General features: G+C 41.5%; 2 protein-coding genes across 2 annotated transcripts in view; one reads left to right on the forward strand and one right to left on the reverse strand.

Moving 5' to 3' along the window:
- LOC114682928 (E3 ubiquitin-protein ligase TRIP12-like) overlaps positions 1–24,481 on the reverse strand; it is a 117,890-nt gene extending 93,409 nt beyond the window's left edge. Inside the window, 1 exon segment of the mRNA XM_028857049.2 lies at positions 24,390–24,481. The gene's annotated coding sequence lies outside the window, so the exon portion shown is untranslated.
- An 85-nt stretch (positions 24,482–24,566) lies between these two features.
- Positions 24,567–26,909, forward strand: part of LOC119088883 (F-box only protein 36-like) — a 37,108-nt gene continuing 34,765 nt past the window's right edge. Inside the window, exon 1 of the mRNA XM_037210035.1 lies at positions 24,567–25,120. Coding sequence (XP_037065930.1) covers positions 25,025–25,120 — 96 coding nt within the window. The 5' untranslated portion in view covers positions 24,567–25,024. The remainder of the gene's footprint in view (positions 25,121–26,909) is intronic.

Genomic DNA, 26,909 nt, shown 5'->3' on the forward strand with positions numbered 1-26,909 from the left:
ATCTTAATAGTACCACGAAAGCAGTTCATTACAGTAAACTGAGCAATAGTCCCATATATCCTGAAGTTATAGTAGATCTTGCTGTGAAATCAGACTAAGCTTACAAAGTGGTAATGATGGTATAAAAAAGTGAAACTGAAAAAAGGCCACATTAAACAAGACAATATTTGGGACTGGAAGAATGGCTCAGGGGTTAAGACCAGTTACTGTTCTTACTGTGGACCAGAATTTGGCTCCCAACACTTGTCAGACAGTCAACAACTAACTGTCCAGTGAATCTAACTCTCCTAACCTTCAAAAGCAACTTTACTCAAATATACATCTCCAAATGTAGACACACACACACCTAACCTACACAGATTTTTTTTAAAGCCTATACTTTAATCACAGAACAGTTTGTGTAAATAAACCCAAGTCGGGTATGGTAGCACACATCCTTCCAGTCCTGCTGAGGTAGAGGCAGGTAGAGGAGGATCTCTGAATGAGTTCCAGGCCAGCCAACACTACACAGTGAGAACCGTCTCAAAAAATAAATCATAAACCCAATCTTTCATTTTTGTTGTTTTTGAGACAAACTTGCTGTATACTGGGTTACTGGGATCTTATTTCCACTTGCATAATACTATACAGAAACAAACCACCTCACCAAGTCCAATTTTTTTAAAGCCTCCAAACAAACTGGCAATCAATTCTTTCTGTACATCTATTTACAAGGGGAAGAAATCTTTACAGAAGCTGGTGCCAAAAAGAATACAGATGAATCATAGCTAATCTTCTGCATCCCACCCTGGCCACTGGCAGATCATAACTAAATTTGTTATGGATTTTTGAGACCTTTTTTAACTATGATAGGAAAAAGTAGTTGAGTTTATAATTTGACCCAATTCCATACAAAAGAACTGTTTATCTTTCCTTATTCTAAGCAAACTATCAAGAAGCATGATAGCTCATCCCAGCATTCAAGAGGCTGAGGTAGTAATGAGCATTATGTCCAATGCCAGCCTGGGATAGTTCATCAAGACACTCAATACAAGAAAGAAAAAATTTGCTGGGGGGTGGGAGGGAGTTATTATAAAGAATTTCAGCCCCTTCTTTGGCACATAGAAAATTATAATTTTAGGATATGATAGTACTTCCTAGTCAAATAGTCCAAAACATAAAAAGGAATAAAAGACTGCTAATACTTTTACAGAATTTTAAATCCCAGAAATGCTATTTGAAAGACTAGGGAACAAGCCTGTAATTTAGTAACCCTAATAATCTTGAGCAGCCCCAAGCCAGTCCATAATACATTGACTCATGAAACGCTACCACCTACTTAAGAAGCAACTTTCAAAACTGAAGGAAAGCTTTAGTATTTTTACAGTGAAGATTGAGAGACAGAAAGGAAGAGGGGGGAAGGGAGAGAGGATGGACGACAGAAGGGAAGATGGACAGAAAGAGAGAAAGGGAGACAGAAAATGTGAACAAGTTATCATATTCTATGTAATGTCTACAGAAGGTTCATTATGGAATTGACATTTAATGTGCTTCTTCTTTGTCACACAACTCCCCCTTCTGTTTCATGCTTTTTGAGATAGGGCTCATTCAAATCATTATTATGTGAAGCACAGCCTTGAACTCACCCTACAACCATAAGTGCTAGGTGACAGGAAAGTACTGGAATTACACTATCATAAAACAGTACTGGAGGTTGAAGTAAGGGCTCTGTGCATACTTTAGCAACTGAGCTGAGCCATAGCCTCATCTCCATTTTGTTTTTTGTTTGTTTTTTGTTTTTGAGACATGTAACCCACAGGCTGTCTTCAAACTTGCTAAGTAACCGAAGAACTAATCTTGCTTCCTCCACTTCCTAAGTGCTGAGATAACAGACATGAATGGGCTCAGAGTCCATATGCTTTATTTTATGTATTAATGCATGCTTGTCTGTATACCACATACAGTGTCTGCTACCTGCAGAGGGTTAGATACCCTGGAATTAGAGGTTATAGATGGTTGTACCCCAGATCGCCTGTAAAGAGAAGCCAGTGTTCTTAGCTTCTGAGCCATCTCTCCAGCCGGACATTCTCAGTATCTTAAGCATGTGAGCTTCAAACTATGAAATTAAATATAGTAATTTGGTATATGGCAAATTAAATATACTCATTTGGCACAACAGTATACTCATTTTTTTACAATAACAGCAAAATTTAAATGTGCCAATGAGTACTATACTACTATTAGAAAATTAAAGAACCACAGTAATAATGGCATAAGGATTTACAAGCCCAAATCCAGAAATGAAGCCACAAGCCAGAGAATAACCAAAGCTGTATGAGTAACTACACATAGCATAGGGAAAATTACTAAATCCTGTAAGAATAAGAAATAAAGGACAGTACAATGCAACAACTCCACAGGAAAATGAAACAGCCATCCTCACTTGTGACATGTCATTCTTGCTTAAGAAAGAATGTCAAGGACTTAAAATAAGCCTACCTTTAAAATAGGAATACATAACCTTCAAGCTTCCTCTAAAAGAGAGAGAAGACCTAAGAAATAAATACAAGTAGCCTTACAAAAAAGCTTACTATTTTATCACTTAACTGGATTCAAACTCCATAAAGACCTACAACTACCAGTAAATAGACAAACAGTACAAACACCAAAACAAAAAGTCCTTAATCTCCATAATTTCCATCTAAAATTCTCCATTAAATTGACAGATTACAGATGGTAAAATGGCTCAACTGGTAAGAACATCTAATGGCAATCATGTGGAACTATTTAAATATATTAGATTACTAATATAATGTAGAAACAGAGGGAGGCGAGTTGTGAGGTGTGTTTTCTGACAAATTGACTTCTCAATAGCAACAATAAAGCCATAAGGTTGTAAAGTTGTATTTTCTTCAGTATGGTAAAGTTAAATGTTAATAAAGAATACATCAAGGGGCTGGAGAGATGGCTCAGCCCTTATGAACACTTCCTGCTCTTGTAGAAGACCCAGGTTCACTTCCTGGCATTCACATGGCAAACTCTAAACTCCAGTTCCAGGGATATTCCCTCCTCTAGCTTCCTGAGGCACTAAGCACACATATAGTGCATATATACATACATACATACAGGCAATCAAACACATATAAAATTAAAATACAAATAAAAAAATATGTTGGTTGTAGCTGGAGAATTCCTCTCCAGCTCCCGCCGCCAAGTCCCGCCAGTCCCAGAACCCACTTATAAAATAAACATATAGACTCTTACATTATTTAAACTGTTTGGCCATTAGCTCAGGCCTATCATTGTCTAGCTCTCACTCTTATAGTCAGCTCATTTCTATTAATTTTTACTTTGCCACGTGGCTCGTGGCTTACGGGTACTTTGCATCTTCCTTGTCCTGGCAGCCGCTCCAGGCAGTCTTCCCTCTCCTTCCTCCTTTCTCCATTCTCCTCTGTTAGTCCCGCCTATACTTCCTGTCTATTGGCCAATCAGGGTTTATTTACATATAGCAATATCCACAGCACTCACTTTTTGTATTTTCTATAAAATGTGAAAAGTTCACACTTGCCAGGATAGTGACTCATGTCTCTGATCCCAACACTCTGGTAGCAGGCCAGCCAGATATAAAAGGTTTCAAACATGCCTACGTTACACAATAAACCCATTTTAAATAAATATAAATATATAGATGTTGTTACACTATTTTAATTTTTTTTTGTTTTTGTTTTTTTTTTTGTTTTTGTTTTTTGAGACAGGGTTTCTCTGTGTTTTGCGCCTTTCCTGGATCTCACTCGGTAGACCAGGCTGGCCTTGAACTCACAGAGATCCACCTAGCTCTGCTTCTTCCCAAGTGCTGGGATTAAAGGTGTGAGCAATCACCGCCCGAGCCTTATTTTAGTTTCTAACAGAGACAAAGACTAGATTTTCTCTATTAAAAATAATATAATTCCAAAAAAGGCAATAAGCCAGAAAGAAAAACATGGTAAAACTTCATCTCTAGTCATCAGATAGGATTTTTAAATGTTCTGAGACAAAAGACCAAGTATACTGAAAGATGGAAAATATGCAAAGACTAGACAAAGCTAGTGTTGCAACATTACTTTCAAAAAAGATACATTTTTTTTAAAATAGCAAAGGCAGTAAAAAAAAAAAAGTATAGTATGCTGATATAAGGGTGGATAAATCACATCTCATTAAAAATTATTCTAGTTCTTCTACAGACTATGTAAGAGCTACCCCAAATGTAAACTATGGACTCTGGAAACTAATGTACCATCAGAGTGGCTTGTGGGGCTATGTATCTGTGAAGGTTTAGACTACTTAGAAAACTTCTGTACCTTCACTTTAATTGTTCTATGAACTAAATTTGCTCTGAAACTGAAGATTTCATTATTTTATGTGGATGATTGTTTTGCCTATGTGTATGAACAGGCACCGTGTTCCTGCCTGGTGTTCAGAAAGTACAGATAAAGATGTTGGATCCCCTGGAACTAGAGTTACAGACGTTGGGTTAGGAGGCACCATGTGGGTGCTGGGAATCGAACAAGAAAAGGACAAGCCACAGTGTACAGGATAACAATGTACAGATTTCCTATCCTATTTCTTACTATCTAACCCTAAAATCCCAGATTACTAAGAACAAGTATTACTCACACTTGAGTATTTACAATTAAAGTTAGGTTGGAAGGCTAGTGTATTGACTCTAGGACAACTGTTAACATGACTTCTTTTTGTTTTGAAACACCATCTCACACTGTAATCTAGGGTGGCCCTAAACTCTTTGCTATCCTGTTTCGTCCTACTCAGTGTTGGAATTACAGGTGTGAGTTACCACCACTTCCTCCTTACACTGACCTTTAACAGCTTAAGTCTTTATTCAAATTCATCCTGGGGCTTTCCCTTATTCAATGCCACATACAGCCCTATGTGAGTAGTAATACATAACCTATTAGGAAGGTAAGACTTTCTCTAAGAAAAGACAGTGTTCAGAGTTTCCAGGTCAGACACAGAGATGAGACCCTGCCCACCTTCCCCTCACCATCACCCTCAAAAATATAATGTATTAGCATCCTCTTTTCTCCTCTTTACCAAATTAATAATATTATGAACAATTCTAAGGCTGAACAAACCAGTAACAATATTCCTAAGATCAATCATTCCTTCTCTACAATAGAAAAATAGTTCTATATAACAAGAAGCAGAGACAGAAACAGAAGTAACTTCCACACTTCCAAACTGTAAAATTAAAAAACAAGCCAGGTTTTGGAACACACCTTTAATCCCAGGGCTCAGAAGGCGGAGGCAGGCAGATCTCTGAGTTTGAGGCCAGCATGGTATACAAACAAGTTCCAAGACAGCCAGGGCTACACAGAGAAACCCTGTGGGGGAGGCAACAAAAACAACCAAAGTCAGGACAATTAAGTCTCTCCGAGGAGTGTGCTCGTTTATAAAAACCAAGAATGAATTTCAAGTCATAGAAGATTCACCCCTGTGCTTTGTAAAGACTTAAGCTATGGCCCAAGCCCTCTTAAGACAAATGAAAGTGAGATGGAAAGACTGTGATTGACATTAGAATCTTCAGGAGGGAGGTTCACAAGAGGCCTTTATAAATCTCCACACAACAGTCTATTATTATCGCTAGAGTAAATAGAGTGCCTAATATAGGGAAAGCTGGGCATAGCCATTCATGCCTTTAATCCCAGCACTCAGAGTAGATCTATAAATTCAAGGGCAACCTGGTCTACATAGCAAATTCCAGGCCAGCTAGGGCTACACAGTGCCCTGTCTCAACCCCCATCCTCCTTCCAACACACACACACACACACACACACACACACACACTACCAAATGCTATTAAGGATGTAGGGGAAAAGGAACTGTTTTAGAGGAATGTAAATTGCATAGCCACTATGGAAATCAGTAGGGAGGCTCCTCAAAGAACTAAAAACAGAATGATCTTATCATTTCTTACTGGACAGGATGGCCTTGGCAATTCTGCTGTTTCTCAGCAGTTTGTTAGTGTGTAGTATACTCAGGTGATCCTAATCTCTGTTTGGGGGAAATCTCCTAAATTTCCCATGTATACACGATTTGAGCTCTGACCAAGTACATGGCTGTTATCTGGCCCAACTATCACACTCTTAAGTATATAACCATAAGGGTTTCAAGTCAGCATACCACATAAATACTTGCACATCCATTTTTACTGCTGTGATATTCAAAATAGCCAGGAAATATAGCTAGCCTAGGTGTGTCCATTACAGTGAATGAATAAACACATTATGGTACACAAGCTAAATGAAATTTTATACATCCATAAAGAAAAATGAAATCATAACATTTACAGGAATGTATACATTTTGAAATAAAATAGGCTTATAAAAGACAAATACCACATGTTTTCTCTCATACACAAAAGCAAAATTAAAATAGATATTTATATGTATGTTTGTAGGCCACAAAACTAGAAAAGTAGGAGAAAAAATTTCTAAAGGGAGGTGGGAAACGGTAATGTGGAACATACATTGGAAAGCAGGAGGAACAATAGAAGAAAAAAGGGAAGAGGCATGGGAGAGGGCAATGGTAAGGGAAATGAGTAAGAACAAAGCAGTGACACATGTGTATGAAGATGGCATTATGAAACATTACTTTTACATTAACCTTAAATTTAAAAAAACTTTTAAGTCAGCTTAGATTAGAAAAAAAACAGAATACCCAGAGCATAGGGAGTACTATTACAAAAGAGTAGTGTAAGTCCTGAGCAAGGCAATACAACTGCCAGGGAAAGAATACAGACATTGTTAGGAGTAAAGGTTTTCTCCAGGAGGAAAAAATAAAAAGGGGTGTGTGTGTCTGGAAGATGAGGCTGAGAACTTTTAGATAGATAGGAACAATTTCAGGAAGACCTAAATAAATGAATAGCAAATAGATAGTAAATGCTCTGAAGAAAGTCTGAAGCTTCCTTAACATCAGAGGACAACCCAACACAATTATATAAGGCACACTCTTCCCAAGAAGTTCCATTCCAATGCACTACAGGCTCTAAGTCAAAATACCCCATATAAACCTGCAAGTATGAGAAAAGATACAAGTCCTTACTTAAGCTCTGAGTTGGTAGTGCTGTAGCTAAAGTGGCAGAGTACTTGTCTAGCATGTCTTAGAAGATCAATCACTAGCAAATCATACATACACCAACACAAATTAACTGCTAATTGTTACTTTAAGGGGGGGGTAGCTGTTAAAGGCCAAGATCAAAAAAGCTAAAGGTAGTTCAATGATAGAATGAGTGGTATTCAACAACTACACCCACGCCCACCCCACCCCCCAAAAAAATACAACTTCTACAATCTTGGAACAGTAAAACAGAGTTTTTTAATTGCTCCTGTCTCTAGGTTTGGTTCTGCAATAAAAATCTGCCATCTTCCCTAAGTATCTACCCAGCCCTGGCAAGAAAGTAGCACATTTTCTAAGGCACTTGAGAGGAAGTGCCTTTTCTTAGGCAGTTCATACTGGTAGGAGGTACATACAACATAATTTTTTTTTGAAGTTTATTTAAGGCAGGGTATCCCAGGTGTGGTTTGAACATACTATATGGCTGAGGATGGCCTTTGAAGTTCTGATTGTTATCTTTACCTGTCTGATGAAGTACTACAGATATGCACCAGTTTATGTGGTAAAGAATCAGCAAAGGTGTTTGTATATACCTAGTATACTCAACCACCTGAGATTCATCCTTAGGCCCCACCCACACCACACCCATCTACCTTAATACAGGCTACCTACAAACTCACAATCATCCTCCTGCCTCTACCTCCAGAAACTTGTTCTAAGATGCATACTGTCACAACAAAACTGTCGCTTTCATAACAACTAAATGTGAGTACAAGTTTAATAGATGAAAAACATCCTAAAATCAGATAGTGGCTTTTAATCTCAGGGCTAAGGAGGCAAAAAGATTCTGTGAGGCCTGATCTACAAAGTGAAGACACTGCCTCTAAAAATAAAAATTAGAAAGTGATAATATAGTAGTATAATTTAAACTACATGAAAACAATACTTTTAAGTAGATAAGCCTTATAGCATATTAATTAGATCTCAGTGATAACATTTTTAAAATAGTTTAGAACCAGCAAAGATGGTAAAGAACAACTGCTGCCAAGGCTGACCATCTGAGTTCAATGCCTAAGAACCACATGGTGAAGGTGAGACCCCATCCTCAAATTACCTCCGGAAAACCCATCCTTGCCTGACTACACACACACACACACACACACACACACACACACACACACAAATAAATAAATAAATGAAGTTTTTTTTTTTTGTTTGCTTTTCGAGCGGGGTTTCACTGTGTAGCCCTGGCTGTCCTGGAACTTGCTCTATGGACCAGGCTGTCCTGGAACTCAAGAGACCCACCAGCCTCTGCCTCCCAAGTGCTGGGATCAAAGGCATGCACCACCACTGCCTGGCCAAAATAAATCAATTTTTAAAGTAGACATTTCATTCAGAAATTGTTTCTGTTTTCTGAAGTATTCCATTGCATCAGGAGGAAAGTCTTGGATGTTTTATTATATTTAGGGAGCCTTCCTCAAGTACTGAAAGGTACCATAAAAAACTGACATTTACTTTGTGATTCAAGGAATCAAATTAAGGGCCTCAGGAATTCTAGACAAGTATAGGACCATAGAACTATGTATTACCAGTCCTAGACATTTCTTTGAAATAGGATTTAACCAGCCCAGATTGGCCTCCATTTTGCTGTCCTTCCTCCACCTCCCAAATTACCAGTCTCTCAATTTACCACTTAACTTTGCTTCTCAAGTAACAAGCTAAATAATCACCTTTAAGAATGAAAAACTAAACCAGGCTGGCCTCAAACTCAGAGATCCACCTGCCTCTCAAGTGCTGAGGCATGAACCCCCACCACCCAGCCTAAGACAAATTCTTAACACTCAACCCTTAAGTGAGTATAAGAGAAATTCAACTTCTCAAACTGTATTTTCAGATGTAAAGAAAAATCTATCCTATCAGTAAGAATGGTTACTAGCTATCAATAATAGCTAACTAATCAAGCATTTATCTTGTTACTGGCATTATTCTAACTCCTATGCATACATTAATCCTCATAATACTCAGGATATAGGTGCTATTATTCCATTTTTTTAAAAGGGGAAATTGAAGCTAAAAAAGTAGCTTACCCAAAGTTATGTGGCTAATAGTTTAAGAGCCAGGATTTAAACTGATTCCCAGCCTTGGCTCTCAACCACTACTTAAATTCCTTTATAAGTGGGACATTATTACATTAACTTCCCAAGACTCTGCTGTCTATGAACTCTACCAGGCTCCAAGTAGGGAACCAAAAGGAAGGATTGAAAGGCTGAAAAGAACTTAGCTGCTGTTGCTGATATTATTACTTATAGCCTTTTCTACATGTGTTTTATTTAAATATATATGTATATGTATACATATGTATATTCTATATATAGATATGTAGTATAGTCTTTTTTTTTTTTTTTTCCAAGACAGGGTTTCTCTGTGTAGCTTTGCGCCTTTCCTGGAATTCGCTTTGGAGACCAGGCTGGCCTGGAACTCACAGAGATCCACCTGCTTCTGCCTCCTGAGTGCTGAGATTAAAGGCGTGTGCCACCACCGCCCGGCTACAGTAGTCTTAAAAGGTTCTGGGTTAGTCAAAACTGTGAAAGGTTAATGAAATAAGAGTTCCCCGGAAGTGTGAAAAACAAAACAAGCAAGCTAAGCTAAGCTTCAATTTTTCAGCTAATTCAAAATACTCCAATGATGGACTAGTATCTTCTATTAATTCCTTTCACTTCTAATTTCTCCAAATTTTTAGGAACGAGGAAGGGAGTAGGGAGTTAGCATGACCTGAAGTACAAGCGGTTGAAAGGTAATAGTAGCTGGTTAGAAGAGGCAAGAGCAGATTATCTTACACTGCACAGCCAAAGCTGAAATTCCCTAACTCTTAGCTCATAGCAGCAACTGGAAGGCAAAATTAAAAAGGCAAGGCAAAGAACAGCAAAAAGATAGAGATGCAGTCTATATTTAACACTCTAATTTTCTAAAAAGTATTTTGAAATCAATTGTGTTCCATTCCATTAGCAAGCTGATCTGTTCTAAATTAAAGTTACTTAAACTTCCCAAATTCAACTAAATTATTGCCATCTACTAAGGAAAAGACATAAACACATACGGATGTAGTATAGGGGAGGATGGATCATGCAGAAATTCCATGAGACTAAGCCACTTCCCCTATGTAGCTAAAAGAATGGAAATAAATACCTCACAAAAGAAAAGCCTGAAACTGCATATTCCTTGTGCAGGGAAGCTCCTGATTCTTATATTAGCAATATTTATACTTCACACATTTTTATCCTAAAGTTCAAACAAACCTATAAAAGTTGGACTACGCAGTCTTCCATGTCAAATTATGAAATTACACTAACAGCATCTTTGCTATTTCAACTCAAACCAGGCCCAGTGTGTTGGCCCACACTTTGAATCCCAGAACTCTGGAGGCAGAAGTAGGCAGGCAGTTTTCTAGGACTTTGGAGCCAGCTTGATATATATATATAGTGAGTTCCAGGCCAGCCAAAGCTACATGGTGAGAACCTCAAAAAAAAAAAATAATAATTTTTAACCAACCTGTAATTAGCAGAGTCTACAAGAATACAGTAGATACCAAGAGATCACAGCACTCAAGCTTACAAGGATGATGGGTTCAAGGCCAGTCTGGGATATATGGTAAGACCTTGTCACCATAATCAAAAAACATTCTAGAATTCAAGAGGCTGAAGCAAGAGGATCAACTTTTGAAAACAGCAGTCTGTGCCTTTCTTTCCAAAAACCCACTCCTGAGCCAGCCTCCAATTCAGAGGGATCCTTCTGCCTCTGCCTCCCCGGTGCTGGGATTACAGGCACTGGTTACTAACACATGCCTTGGCTTCAGTTTTAATAGGCACAATTTAAATTGCTTATTTTAAAAATTCTGTTGTAAGGTTTTTACATTGTTCCAGGATGGCCTAGACAACAAGGCCAAGAAAAGCTAGGGCCTTTAATAAAATTGTTGGAAGCCAGGTGGCAATGGAGCACACCTTTTATTCCCAGCACTAGGGAGGAAGCAGTAGATGGATCCCTGAATTTGAGACCTGCCTGGTCTACAGAGCAAGTTCCAGGACAGAGATAAAAATCCTGTCTCAAAACAAAAAAGAAAATTGTTGAAGCACCTTCATTATACAAAATATCAGGAGCAATGAATATACATCTGCAGGCTGGGAGTGTGTCATAGTGGGAGAATGCTCACTTAACACTATTACTGAAGCCACAGAAGTAAAATATACAACAAAAACCTCTTACTCAAAGTGTACCTTATTTCAAGGAGTTCAAACTTATAAAAATAGAGCACAATAATGCAGTATGAAACCAAAGTGGCATGAGATTCAGACCTATGTTAAAGCTACTTAAAACTTCATGGAGGGACTTGAGAGTAGATACAGAAGAATGGCAAGTTTAATGGTCTCACTGTGGCTAGGCTACAGTGGTAAGGTTAGTGAAAAGGAAACCTGAATGACATTATTACAGTAATTCTGAGACAGAAACTATGTTGTCCAGACTTGCTCAAACCCACAATCCTCCCTTTAGTCACCTGAGTGCTGGGACAAAGGCATGGGCCTTTGTCATTACTGTCTTTACTGTAATCTTCAGTGGGAGATAAATAAATTTAATATACTGTAGATAAATGGTTCAGAGCATTTGCTGCTCTTGAAGAAAACCAGAGCTCATCCTAGCACTCACATTAAGCAGCTTTCAACCACCTGTAACTAGCTCCAAGGGATCTCACACTAGCCTCTGTAAGCACACCTATGTATGTGCACGTACACACACATAAGAACAAATCTTTAAAGACATCCTTAACACATTAACTATATTAAATTATCATTAACCTCTGAATAAAAAATAACATGTAAATATTAATTTACAAATGAACTGAAAAGGAGGGTACTAGAGATGGCTCATTGGTGAGGAGCCCTGGCTGCTCTTCCAGACAGCCACAGTTCTGTTCCCAGAACATACGTGGTAGCTCACAACTGTCTGTAACTCCAGTTCCAGGGGATCTGACACCCTCTTCTAACTTCCATGGGCACCAGGCATGTACATAGTGTATATACATAGATAGAGGCAAAACACTCAAACATAAATCTTCGACAATATTTAAATGAACTGCAAAGAAAAATAAAACTGCTGTTGGACTTTATTATTTCTATGAACTTGCTTCCCTTACTAAGATACTGAATTTTGTGCTAAATTTTGGCAAAGAAACACAATGAAGGTATATCTGGAACAGGTGATACCTATCTTTAGCCCTGGCTATTCTTGAGCCTGAGTTAGAAGGATCCCTTCAAATTACAAATGAGACCAGACAGGGTAACAGAGTAAGAACCATCTCAAAGTGGGCAGAAAAAGTCCTAAAAACATTTCTTGTTTACTTTCTGAGTACCAAATAGCATTAAATGTTTCATAAAATAAGAAAAAGAGGGTTAACTCCCATCAGTCCCTTCGTTCAATCACAGATGTCCTTTGGTGGAAGCTGTCTTAGGATATTTGATTACCATTTATTCAGATTTTTTTTTGGTTGTTATTATTCTGAGTACTGCTTAAGACCAACCTAATGCCTGATTTTTGTTGTTGTTCACTCAGTAATTTTTAAGTTATTATAGAAAGAAATTTTGTTAAGCATAGTACAATTAAAAAAATACTACTTCCTCAAGAGCTAGTGAAGGCAGATCACTTAGATAATGAGACTTGCCTGGCATGTGTGAAAAGCTCTAGGTTCCATTCTCTCAAAAAAATGTGTATCTTTCTGGAGCTACACAGATGTCTCAGTGGTTAAGAGCACTTGCTGCTTTTCGTTCCTGATACCCATATCAGGTGACTCACAACTGTCTGTAGTGTAACTTCAACTCCAGGAGATCCAATACCTTCTCTTCTAGCCTCTATATTAATCCATACACATGAGGCACACAGATATATTCAATATACATAAAATAAAAAATATTTTTTTAAAAAAATTATAGCTTAGAATACAAATTAATTCTACACAGTTTAATATTAAATTTTTAAAGTATCTGCCTAGGATTCTGGTTGATGCCATAGGTATTTTCTAAGGTTACTATGCTCTAATTATTTAATTATCTTTGGATATGTACACTGAGTACAGATGACCCACTGAGTCTATTAAGATGATCTAGGCTAGCCTGGTCTACAGAGCAAGTTCCACACAGCCAGGGCTACACAAAAAAACTGAGGGGGGAAGGGGAGATAACCTTGGAAGTACAGGAGCTGGAGTTATAGGCATAAGCCACCTGACCTGGCTTATGCACTATGAAAATGTGTCATTCTGATTTGTTTAATAAATAGCTGAACAGCCAATAGGTAGGCAAAATTTTCAGGTACACAGGATGCTGGGAAGAAGAAGGGAGGAGTAGCCAGACAGAGAAAGAGGAAGCAGCTTGGGCAGTACAAAGTAAAGGTAGTAAAGCCATGAGACAAAAAGTACATTGATTAAAAAAAAAAAAAAAAAAAAAATGGGTTATTTAAGAGCTAGTTAGTAACAAGTCAAGCTATGGATTGAGCTTTCATAGTAAGAAGCCTCCGAGTAGTTATTTGGGAACAGGCTGGTGGGACAGAAAAATCTGCCTACATGCTAGGAACTGAATCAGGTCCTCTAAAACAAGAGCCCTTAACCAATAAGCGGGAAGAACAGGAGCTCTTAACCAATGAGCCATCACTTCAGCAACTCACAATTTACTATTCTTTTACTTTTCATTTGTCTTTCGGGCTGGGCATAGAAACAGAACCCAGAACCTACTGAGCCACACCTCCAGTCCATCTGTTCATCTTAATAAAAATGAATAAAAGAGTATTTTATCTTATTTACTTTGGTTTGTTTAAGGTAGAGTCTTGGGCTAGAGATAGTTCAGACATTAAAAGCACTGCTCCCCTTCCAGATTCCTAGCAGCTACATGGTAGCTCAGAATTGTTTGCTGATCTACAGTTCCAGGGACACCAGACAAAACATACATACACCTATACACATTTAAGGTTTTTTTTTTTTTTTAAAAAGACAGAGTCTCTCTCTGTAGCATAAATTGCCCTCAAACTGATTATATAGTCCAGACTAACTCTGAATTTGCAACAATTCTCCTGTAAAAATGCTGGAATTACTGGCATAAACCTCTTGCAAAAAAAAAATATGTCTTTAGAATATCTATAGAATGCTGCTCATGATAAATACTGTATTCCAGCCAGGCAGTGGTGGCATACACCTTTTAATCCCAGCACGGGAGGCAGAGGCAGATCTCCAGGTCAGCCTGGTCTACAAAGTGAGTTCCAGAACATCAGACAGCCTTGGGCTACACAGAGAAACCTGTCTTGGGGAAAAAAGAAAACTGTAGCTGACGCTATGTTATACTGGCATAACATTTGTGCCAGACACAAGAATTAAAAAAAGATTCCTACTCTTCACGTCAAAGATTTAAAAAAAATAAAAGAAAGAGGCCAAAGATTGTATATGGAGAGATGGCTCAGCAGTTAAGCTGCTCTTTGGAGTGTGTGAATTAAATTCCCCAGCCCCTACAGGGCAGCTCACAACTGTATGTAACTCTAGTTCTAAGGGAACCAAAACCTTCTTCTGGTTTCCACAGGCAACAGGCACACATATGGTACATGGTCACACATATGGTATACAGTCATACAAACATCATACCCATATACATAAATAAAATATTAAAAAGTCAAAGACTGAGCTAGTATTGAATAATTTAGTGGTAGAAACTGTGCCTAACAATGTGAAGCCCTAAATTCAGGAGAGGTCAAAGATTCAGTAACCTGCTAGAACATCCCTGTAATTCCAATATTCAGGAAGACCAAGCAAGAGGATCAGAGTTTATGGTCATCTTGGGCAACATTATATAACAAGACAGGATCATTAAAAAAAACTAGTAAGGAGGAGAAAGATGGGGGGGGGGGAGTTTCCCCCACTGGTCCCACTATCACCAAAGATCTAAATTTAGAAGTGAAGGGTAAACAAGGTGGTTGTAGCCCACACCTTTAATCTCAGCCTACACTCAGGAGGCAGAGGCAGGTGACCTCTGTGTGTGTTCCAGGGCAGCCTGGTCTACAGAGTGAGTTCCAGGACAGTCAGGGCTGCACAGAGAAACCTGGTCTCCAGAAAAAAAGAGAAAAAGAGAGAGAAGGGAGAGAGGGGAGAAGGGAGAGGGGAAAGGGGAGATGGGGGAGAGGAAGAGAAAAGAATAAGAAAAAAGAAGCTGTTAAGGGTTAGAGATTTTACTGAGTGGTAGAGCACATGTACCTAACAAAAGCAATCCCAGGGCTCTGCCCTAGTACCAAGGGGATGGGGTGGGGGTGGGGGAGTAGTTAAGGAGTAAAGAACTTAATTGTATAAAATGGAATGTACACTAAGTAAAGCAACAGTAAAATGAAGACTAAAAATCTTACACAACCTATTAGAAGTTAAGTACACATTACAAAAGATACAATACGGGAAACAAAATAAAAGCAAGAGCAAGGATGCTTCTAAGTTCCAAGAGCACAAAGGGATTAACAAAAAACAACAAAAAAAAACAAAATAGTAAACATACTTGTGCATTTCTGTTAACAAGACAACTACAAGCACTTAAGTTTGGGAGGAAAAAGTAAAGAGGGAGGTGCTCCACATGATATTCCTGAACCTCTCTAAGGACACAAAGTTGCTTAAGTTACAACTCATGAGTAAATTTCAGATGGGCTGTAAGAACTGATTTTGGGTTTCCAGACCATCAGATGTTTACCATCATAAGGCCTTCAAACTGGGTTCATCTTAAGGCAGCACAAGGTACTCTTATTTATTTAGAGTACCGCCCACAGTACAGTGAACAGGAATTTAAGTCAGGATAGAATTCACCAGCTATGACAGCCAAAGAGATGATTAAGTATACACTGAAATGCTCTAACTCAAATCTTGAAGGCTCATTTATAGATATTTCAGTGTTATGGAATATTACTTTAAACTATGTTAAAGGTGTGTTACATTTGTTTATGCTGCATTTGTTTAATTATGTAAAAATGTGTTGTTTTAACCTTGCCTACCTAAGGCACCTGATTGGTCTAATAAAAAGCTGAATGGCCCTAGGCAAAGAGAGTAAGTAGGAGAAAAAAATCTAGGCTAGGAAGGAGAAGAGAGAACAAAGGAGAAAGAGGGAGACTCCCAGGGTCAGACAGTCAGTCACAGAATAGGACATACATAATGAAAGAAAGGTAAAAAACAAACGTAGAGACAAATGTAGAATGAACAGAAATAGGCTAAGTTATTAGAGCTAGCAAGAAATAAGCCTAAACTACGGCTGAGCATTCATAACTACTAAGTCATAACTACTAAGTCTCCGTGTCATAATTTGGGAGCTGTTGATGACCCCAAAGAGGGCCTATTACACTTCAGTTTACAAATAGCCTTAAAAATCCATGTATGGCTGGGTGTGGTAGCACAGGCCTTTAATCACAGCACTTGGGAGGCAGAGCCAGTTGGATCTCTGTGAGCTTGAGGCCCACCTGGGCTACAGTAGAGTGAGTTCCAGGAAAGGTACAAAGCTACACAGAGAAAAAAGAAAAAAAAAATCCATGTATGGCAACAACATCGTATTTACAGAAATAAATGAATCCTTCTTTCTAAAAAGAAACAAACTAAAACGATGAGTTAATTAACATAAATTGGTGTGGGAAACTAAACTTTTGCAATATACCAAAGCATTACTGTAGCTTTAAATGATAAGTATTAGGCTTGCCCTAGTGGTACCACAACTGTAGTGTGCGCTACACAAGAAGATGAGAACACCTCAGTTACATGGCAAGAACATTTCAAAAATAAAAGCTAACTTTTATTATTTATACACAAATAATGGACAATTAAAGAATACGCAACTACACAGGATCCCTACTCCCTACCCCCACAGGGTTTCACAGTGTAGCCCTGGCTGTCCTGGAATTTGCTCTGTAGACCAGGCCTGAAACTCAGAGATGAGCCTGCCTCTGCCTCCTGAGTACTAGGATTAAAGAATTAAAGGCAAGCCCAGCGGTGGTGAGATTGGTTTAGCTATATAATAAGACCTTGTCTCCAAAGAAAATCCTTTCAATTTAACAAGGCATACAATTGTTCCTACAAGATTTGTTTCCCTCAACAAACTTTTTTTCTTTTCTGAGACAGGATTTTGCTGAACTGGAACTTAAGAACTTACTAGATGACACTGAAACTCTGCATCTCCACAGTGCTAGAATTAAATAAAGTATGTACAACTAAGCCCAGCCTTCAAAAAAACATTTTATAAAAATATCTATTATTGGGACTGGACAGATGGCCCAGAGATTAAGAGCACTAGATGCCTTTCAGAGGACCTGAGTCCAATTCCCAGCAACCATAGTTGCATGTTTGCGCGAGCACACACAAAGACCCAGTCTCCAAGCTATTATTGCCAGGCTATGGTGGCGCACACCTTTAATCCCAGCACTTGAGAGGCAGAGGCAGGCTGATCTCTGAGTTGGAGGCCAGGCTGGCCTACAGAGTTCCAGGACAGCCAGGGCTACAAAGAGAAACCTGTCTCAATAAACAAAAAAAAAAACAAAAAATGTTGTTCACTACTGAAAACTAAGAACATCAAAAGCAGCTAGAATTATTTTTCCCAAGGCAGTGTTTCATCATGTAGCCCTGGCTGGCCTTTACCTCCTGAATCCGGGGCCTCCCAGGTGCTAGGTTTATAGGCACGGTCACCATGTGCAGCTAGAACACACCACTCTGCCGGTTTTCTGAGATAGGGTCTCACTATGTAGCCCAGGCTGGAACTCTTCCTAAAGACATGCTTCTTAAATGAAGCAAAAGCAGGAAACTATCACCAAGGTTCCCCACACACAAAACAAAGCAGATAAACCTCAAATCATAAATTCCTTTTTCTTCTGGCCAATGAAACTGAAGGAACTACCAAGAAAATCAAAATCTAAATGGCCTCAGGGAAAAACATACTTACTCCAAAGATCCACCTGGAGAACAGGTAGATAATGTGAAGAACTACTTCACAAAGATTAATCACTGTTAAGAACTACAAACACTAAAATTATACAATCTACAAGGTCAACTTAGTGTAATAGCCCTACTTTCTTCCTTATGTGGCCTAAACTCCCTTTCAAGCATAGTTTGGTTAACTGCAGACTATAAGAGGCAGAGCTAGCCATGCTGGCCTGTAATCCCAGCACTTGGAGACACTAAAGTGAGAGGATGATAAACTCAACACCAACCTGGCTATACAAGGCTACATATCTAGATCCTCGGTCAAAATTATGCAATAAGCGAGCATGCAAAAAAAAATAATCTATTTGCTTGATACCGAGCCACAGAGGTGCCGCATGTAACTGGTACTCGGTGGAAAATCAGTGGGGAGATAGAGACCAAAACTACTACCCAACCACAGGAAGCATTCTCAAGAATCTGTTGGGGTCAAATTCTGCAGGTAAGGGTGCTATTTACACAAGCCAGTATACCTGAGTTTGATACCCAGGACCTACATAAAGGTGGATGGAGCAAACCAATTCCACAAAGTTGACCTCTAACCACCACATGTAGAACAATAAATGAAAATCTACTGGATGGAGCAAAGAAACCTTCCAAGGAAAGAATCGTTCCAAGTATAAGACTGGTGGCTTATTTGACAAAACCAGGCAACCATTCCTCTTCAAATGCACCTTCATGTATACTATAAATGATCTGAAATTATTGCCCTCAAAAGTCTAAAATCCAGTGGGGGAAAACAAAAGCAACACATCAACAAGTACTCCATTATAGCCCAAAATGAACCATATACAGGTAGATAACCAAGAAATAAGGGAGCAGAAAATAGTTTTAAAAATGAGTTGAAGGAGTTAGTGGTGGGGGGGTGTGCCTTTAATCCCAATGCCTGGGATGCTGATGCAGGCAGATCTCAGTGAGTTCAAGGCCAGCCTGGTCTACAAAGTGAGTTCCAGGACAGTCAAGCCCTGTCTCGAGAGAAAAAAAAAAAAGAAAAAAGAAACTGCAAGGCCAGTGTGGCAAAACATGCCTATAATCCAAGTAGGAAGACCATGAGTCAGGGGTCTTCCTGGTTAAATGAGACCCTGTCTCAAAAATTAATTAACTGTACAAATAAGAATAAATAAAATTATCGCAATCGTTCATCCTAGGCCTACTCATCCACTTTGGGAAAATAAAAAGCTCCCTAGGGGGCTGGAGAGTAGCAGTGGCTACTCTTCCAGGGGTTCCGAGTTCAATTCCCAGCCACCACATGGTGGCTCACACTCATCTATAATGGGATCTGATGCCCTCTTCCACCATGCAGGCATACATGCAAATAGAGCACTCATATGCATAAAATACATCAAAAATAAATCTTAAAAACAACCTCCCTAGATTCTATAAGAGTCCTTTCCTTACTGTGAACTCTTGACACTAAAGAGTCAGCTGGTGATCCCAGCATCTGAGGTGGACACTGGAGATCAGCAGGTCAAGGGCATCATCAATACAGAGAGTTCCAAGCCAGCCCGGGCTAAATAAGACACAAGAAAAGAAGGAATTATGTGAGAGCCCAAACCAGAAAAGGTACAAATTCTATGAGTAAGAAAAACATAAAAACAGGGTGCCCTGTAGAGATGGCTCAGCAGTTAGGAGCACTTACTCTTGCAGAAGACCCAGATTCAAATCCCAGCATCCACATGGCAGTTCCAGTCCCAAGGGATGCAAAGCCCTTTGCTGACCTCTGTAGGCACCATGGCATGTTGTACACATACACACATGCAGGCCAAATAAGTCAAAATAAAACTTAAAAAAAAAGTTTGAAATTTCTCTAAATAGGATTAACAAGTTTATCTGTAGGGCAAACATCAAGAAGTAGCTGGAATGTTAATGCAAACCTAGATAAAACTTAACTTTTTTTTTTTTTAAATTTAACATTGAATTTGGGCTTAAGTTCCACTACCAGTTAAGTAGTAATTTCTAGTTATAAAGTACTCTCTGCGGTATATCAACTCTACCTTACAGATAAGGACCACTAACATCTACCATAATTTCCAAATACAAACATCCTTCTTGAATGGCTGGGATTTTTTTTTTCCACTATCATTTTATGTGCTGAGTTTCCAAAACCACCCAGTGAAAACTATTGCCTATTCCCATTTTAGGGATAAAATGGAGACCAAGTAGATTGAGAGACCAATACTAACTGAAATGATGTCAATTTTCAAATCAGTGCGGTGTCTTATCTAGTGCTGTCTCTTTTAACAGAAGCAGGGTTAGAGAGAGGGCTCTGCTGCTCAAAGCACTGCTGCTCTTCCAGAGGTCGGGGAATCCCAGCACCTACTGAGTTCCTCACAACGGTCTGTAATTCCAGTTCCAAGGGATCTGATGGCCTCTTCTGGCCTCAGTGGGGACCAAGCACACAAATAACACACAGACATACATGAAAGCAAAACACCCATACATATAAAGTAAAAAATAAGATTTTTCAAAAATAATAAAATAAAACCATAAAATCTTAACCAGATAACATAATGCAATTGGAATAAAAGTAAACAGAACTCCAAAATGTACTCCCCTTTTGAGACCTTTAATTCCAGAAGCAAGCAGATCTGTGTTTGTGTTCCAGGACAGCCAGGACTACATAAAAAACCCCCGTCTTAAAAACTAAATTCAAGCCGGGCAGTGGTGGCGCACGCCTTTAATCCCAGCACTTGGGAAGCAGAGCCAGGCGGATCTCTGTGAGTTCCATGCCAGCCTGGGCTACAAAGTGAGTTCCAGGACAGGCACCAAAACTATACAGAGAAATCCTGTCTCGAAAAAACAAAAACAAAAAACTAAATTCACGACAGGTGGTGCTGGCGCATGCCTTTAATCCCAGCACTCAGGAGGCAGAGCCAGGTGGATCTTCGTTGAGTTCGAGGCCAGCCTGGTCTACAGAGTTCCAGGACAGCAGGACTGTTTCACAGAGAAATCGTGTCTCGAGGAAAAAAAAACAAAAATAAACAAACTAAATTCACACAACTTTAATCCCAGCAATAGGGAGGCAGAGGCAGGCAGATCTCTGAGTTCTGAGGTCAGCCTGGTCTACAGAGAGTTCCAGGACAGCCAGAGCTACAGAGAAACCCTGTCTTTAAAACCCAAAATAAATAACTAAACAGCTTCAAGCTGGTGTCCTTCACATGGTGTGCTCGAAGGTAAAGCTTATGGTGTAAGTGAAGGGAGGGTCATGCTGAAAAGAGAAAAAAAAAAATGCCTGAAAGGAACATAATACAAGTAAAAAGTATCCTCAAAAGTAGACAGTGATGTTTAAGAAAGATGTTAAAGAGATAGTAACTGTGGTGGTATCCAAACATTGCAGGAGAAAAGGAAGTCATGAAGGATTATGAAAAGGATGACATGAAAATGGAGACTGGGATTAAGAGAAACAAAAAGACTCTTCTAGAACAGCATGGACAGTCTCAGTGTGGATGAACCAGAGGCAGAGAAAGACTGAAGTCAAAGTGAGAGAAAAGACTGAGGGAAAAAGGAAACAAAGCAAACAAAGCAGACCCTTCAAAACTGGAAAGTGCTGCGTGGGACAGAAGTTTGGTTGGAGCTTCTGCACTGATTTAAGCTCTAACTAAATGAAAGTCATTTGTTTTCATACTTTTATTTAAGTAATTCAAAAACCAAAATAACTCATCTGTTTTGGGAGCTTGAATAAAATACCTTCGAAATAATTTTTATAAGTAAAAAAATTTACTCCCCTCAATGAAGCACTAATTTTTATTTTGGTCTACTCTAATTAGACTCCCATCCATTTTTAATATTTGCTAATGTTTGTTTGTTTCAAGGAGAGCTCTAGCTCTCCTGGAACTCAATCTGTAGACCAGGCTGCCCTCGAACTCAGAGATTCGCCTGCCTCTGCCTCCCAAGTGCAAGAATTAGAGGCAAGGCATGCACCTAGACCGCCAGGCAATACTTTCTAATTTTACCATAGCACTTTCTGGAACTGCCAAGAGTTCTCAAACTTCTATAAAGTATATGAAAAGCTAAAACAAAACGCCTGATCAGAGAAAAACAATGTCAGCTGAGCGACTTAAACACTACTCAAAATCCTGAAACACGGTGAGGCAGATGGAAACAATAATTAAGAGTTCTGCAATTCTTATATTGGTACAGTTGTAGAAAAGCAGTCATACATAAAGCCCGGCAGCAACCATGCTACAATGTAGAAACCATATCAAGTCTTAGACTAAACATGGAACAAGGAGTAATTAAATACTGTCTTAAGATTTAATACTGAAGTTGCTGCATAAGCATAAGAAAATAGGTCTCTATAATGTCCTCCACAATTTATTATCCATAAATTTGTAGTAACTCAAGCCGGGCGGTGGTGGCGCACGCCTTTAATCCCAGCACTCGGGAGGCAGAGGCAGGCGGATCTCTGTGAGTTCGAGGCCAGCCTGGACTACCAAGTGAGTCCCAGGAAAGGCGCAAAGCTACACAGAGAAACCCTGTCTCGAAAAACCAAAAAAAAAAAAAAAAAAAAATTTGTAGTAACTCCAAATGCTACACAAACAAGGCCTCATATACAGGCCTCTTGCCTTTTCTCTAACACAACTGAGACCTTTGTTCCAGCATCAGGTTTTTTTTTTGTTTTTTGTTTTTTTTACCGTACTCAATAACAGCTCTTTCAACTTTTCTACCACATATTTTTGTTTTGTTTTTAAGAGATGAGATTCTAAGCCTCAACTTGCCGAATCTTTTTTTAAAAAAAAAAATTAATGGCAAAAGTATCTAAGAGGCAAGAGAAAAGTTAAAAGACCACTACAGGGCCTACAAACCGAAGATTGCCTGGAGATCGGGTGATTGGGCAGCGCAGGCCAGACCGCGAGCTCAGACTAGGGAGACAGGAGAGCGGTTAGACCACTCGGAACAGAGTCACTGCGCTATCAACCGCCCCCCCCACCCCCACCCCACCCCCGCGTTTACCTAGTAACATTCCCGCACCCAATTAACGGAGCGAGGACGCTAAAACCCAGCACCCCGCCAAGAGGCTACAGCTAAAACCTCTCCCAGACAAAATAAATCGCAGTAACAGAAACAAATCCGCTGGACGGTGGGAAGCCGCCCCTCGCCCTTTCCCTCACCTCAGAGGTAATCAATTCCCTCCCGTCCACCTAGAGTAGTTACAAGTGTCATTTAGCCGCCCCCACCCCCACCTGCATTTCCTTTTTTTTTTTTAATTCTAGCAATGTTTCTCCGTTCTAACTAACTGAGGCTTTCTGTTATTCCGAGGAAGAGAAAGACACAAGGCTGGGTCTTCCAACCTTCGTTTTCTGGACATCCCTGTAACTTGTTTCCCTACAAGAAACCCACTCGCGAACCACAGCCGAGTTGAACTGACGGACAAACGGTGTAATGGGTTTTATGTAATCCACACACAGTAATCGCCTGGCTCGCTCTGAATGTTAATACGATTGGGATGGCCCTTGGCCCGCCCCCCGCACCCCGGCCCCCGTTAACCTCCGCGTCCTACTCCCCTGCTGGTCTCCTCGGAGGAGGAGGAGGATGCTCCCCTCGGCCAAGTTTCTCGGCCTCGACCGCGGCCCCTGCCAGCCCGGCGGGCACGTCGTCGTCCTCCGTCAGCCTCGACTTCCCCGGCCGGAGAAGCCTCCCCACGCCGGCCCGGCCCGCCTCGCCCGCCCAACCGCCCCCCGCAGCAGGAAGACCCTTACCGCGGTCCAAACTCACTCCCGCCGCTCTCCTCAGACCCTGGCCTCACAACAGTTGTCACTCGAGCTGCTCCCTAGTTTCCATTTCCGGGCCGTCCACAGCCCAGAGCCTCCCTTTCCCTGTTTCCGGGCCCCCCGTCCCATTTCCGGGGAACCCTTGCCGTCTTCACGCCCCCCACCTGCACTTCCGGCCCCCCACTTTCTCTCTTCCTAGACGCCCTCCAGGTTCCAAAGACCACTTCCGGTCCCCTCCCGGCCCCCGCTGGGCTCCCCCAGACCCGCACGCCCTACCCAGGTTCCGCCTCGGGCCTTCCTCATCGCAGGAGGCCTGAGCGGGGACCCAGTGCACCCCCCTCACCCAAGCCGGGCGGCCCCGGCTCCTCAGGCCGCGGGCTCGCTCGAGCGCCTCACCCGCCAGCCTCGGGCTGGTCCCTCCGCGGCCCCGCCGCCGCCAGCGAGTCGAGCCGAGAGCCGCGTCGCCAGCGATGACACGGGCGGGCTGCTCGGGACTTTCGGCTCAGGCGTCCCAGCCCTGCTCAGCCCCCTCCGCCAAGGCCCAGCCCCGCCGCTAAGAACGGCGCCCCAATTACCTAGTTAGGCCCCAAAGTCTCCGGTCCGGACTCGGTGGCGCGACGGCAACTTCCACTGGCTCCCCCCACCCCCCCCGGCGGCGGCGGCGGCGGCGGCTGGTCGTCCCTTCAATTATCAGCTGAGCCGCAGCACCGCGCGGCCGTGCGCCTCCGCCCGCGCCGCCTCCCTCCCCGCCTGCTCCACTCCAGCCGGGGACTACTTTGCCCTAAGGCTCCGGCCTGCGGGATCTTCCGCAGGACCAGCCCCGCTACCTATTCACTGCCCAGCACATCGCCCCTCCCTCCCCAGCGCTCTGACCCCGGTCGGCGAGCAGCCTCCAGTCTCCTTCCGATCCCTTCAAGGGACCAGGAAGGGGACTGTGGCGCTCGGCTTGGTATCCCTCCGCTGGGGTCACCCCCGCCCCTCCGCGCTAGCAGGAACTAAATTCCACTTCGGGTCACCCAGGACCTGATTGTAGAGATTTCACAAAGCAGCCTGCCTTGTGGTCCCTGGTAAAGACAATCACCACCCCAAGCTAAAACCCCCGCTGCCAACTCAAAAGCGGACTTCGCTTTGAACTGGGGCTGCGGCCCCCTGACCCCTGTCAAGCCCCGCCCCTTCCTGGTTGTCTTAGCGACGGCGGTGGCGTCCCAAGATGGCGTCGTGGCTGCCGGAGACTCTGTTTGAAATTGTAGGACAAGGCCCGGCGCCGAGCAAAGACTATTACCAGTTGTTGATCACCCGGTCTCAGGCAAGTGCGAGCCGCGGGTTCCTGTCTCTCCTGACCCCCTTCCCCGCCCGGCTGGGACCCGCGATGCGGGCCGCTCCAGGCAAACAGCCACCGTGGCCTGCCGGAAGCGCCGCGTCTCGGCTCACAACGAGGGATCTCCCCTGGTCACTTCTGCTCGGCGGCCCGAGAGTCGGTTCTCTCCCAGAGCCCGGCTCGACACTGGCGAGCCCTCCTTGCCTCCCCCAATGCCGGCCGCTTCCCTTCCTACCTCCCGGCTTCCTACCCGCTGCGTTCCCTCCGCGCGCCAGAGGAAAAACAGGCGTCCCTGCTTGCGTGCCTCCTCACCTCAGCGTGGGAAGGAGGGAAAGAAAGACTCAGCCAAGTGTCCCAAGGAGGAGCCGGCAGGGGGAGAAAGGGACGGTCTCTTCCAGGGTACGACTTAATCCTGGGGGATTTTATTTATTTATTTATTTTAAAGAACCTCGAGGTGGCCTTTACTATTACCACATCAGAATTCCTCTTTCTAACAGGAATGGCTGACTGAAAGGTCTTCCCTTACCTTGCTGGAGCCCCTTCTTTCCCTTTGAAAGTGGAAGGGGGTGCAACAAAAATGTTTCAGCTGCTCTGCTCATCAGCCCCGCCCATAATGACATCTGCTCCACAACAATAAGAACGAGGATTATGTTATCGCTGGAGTAAAGTAACCCCGGGGCCTTTTTTTGTTTTTTCCAAGTGTTCTGGTTGTCAGGGGTGGACTTCGGATAATGTAATGAAATGCTCTGGTTGAGCTGGGCCCACACTGAGAACACTGCAGATTCCTGACCGAGCTTATCCCAGTCACTAAGCTGTTCACGCACTCCAAGTTTTAATAGGCCATATTCCTACAAAATTAAGTTTAAAACCCTCTGTTTGTTTGGGTCTGGGTGTTGATTATCCCATCTGTTTTTGTTCCAGGAGCCCTCAAACAAAAGAGTAATGAAGTAATGTTTCTTTTACCTGTAAAACAGTAATGACGTGTGCGTTTACTTTTTATGTGAGACCTAATAATACTGCAGTGTAATAGCCTGTCAGCTTTTTTTTAATTCCTTAAGAATTTGACAATATTTTTGAAGGTTTTGTTTGGCTTTGTATGTGAAGTGGGTTGTGGTTTGGTTTCTTTGTTTTTGGTTTGAGACAGGGTCTCACTATGTATCCCTGGATGGCCTGGAACTCAATATGTAGACCAAGCTGGCCCTGAACTTAGAGAAATACACCTGCCTCTGCCTCCTGAGTTAGGCATTACAACCACCTTGAGAGGTGAGAGTTTTGTTGGGTTTTTGGTTTGTTTGGTTTTTTTGTTTGGTTTATTTTGGGTCAATTTTTTTCCCTTTTCTCTTTGGCTCTGTGAGGGGTGGAACCCAAGGCCTTCAGCTTGCTAGACAATTTTACTACTGAGCCAGATCTTCCCACCCTATTAGCTTTAAGATCTTCAGTCCTAATAATTCTTCACCCTTTGTATGACTGACCTAAGACAGTAAGTAGTCTTTTGGAATTCTGTTTTCCCATCTATTGCAAGTAAGTTCCAATGTTAATTTGACTTTTACTTTACAGTCGTTATTGTATCTTTAAAATTGTTCTTTTGAACACTTTCTCCTTGAAGGTCTGGTATCACAAGAGGCTTCTTCCCCCACCCCCAATGTGTTAAGCATCAATGAATTGAGAATATCTACATGCCATCCTCTAAGTAATCTGCTATATGAAAACTTCCCACAATATTCTTAACTTGTGTTTTCACTTTTTAAGACAAGGCATCATGTAGCCCAGGCTGTCT

Source organism: Peromyscus leucopus, chromosome 13 (genome assembly GCF_004664715.2).
Source record: "Peromyscus leucopus breed LL Stock chromosome 13, UCI_PerLeu_2.1, whole genome shotgun sequence".
NCBI classification, from domain to species: Eukaryota; Metazoa; Chordata; class Mammalia; order Rodentia; family Cricetidae; genus Peromyscus; species Peromyscus leucopus.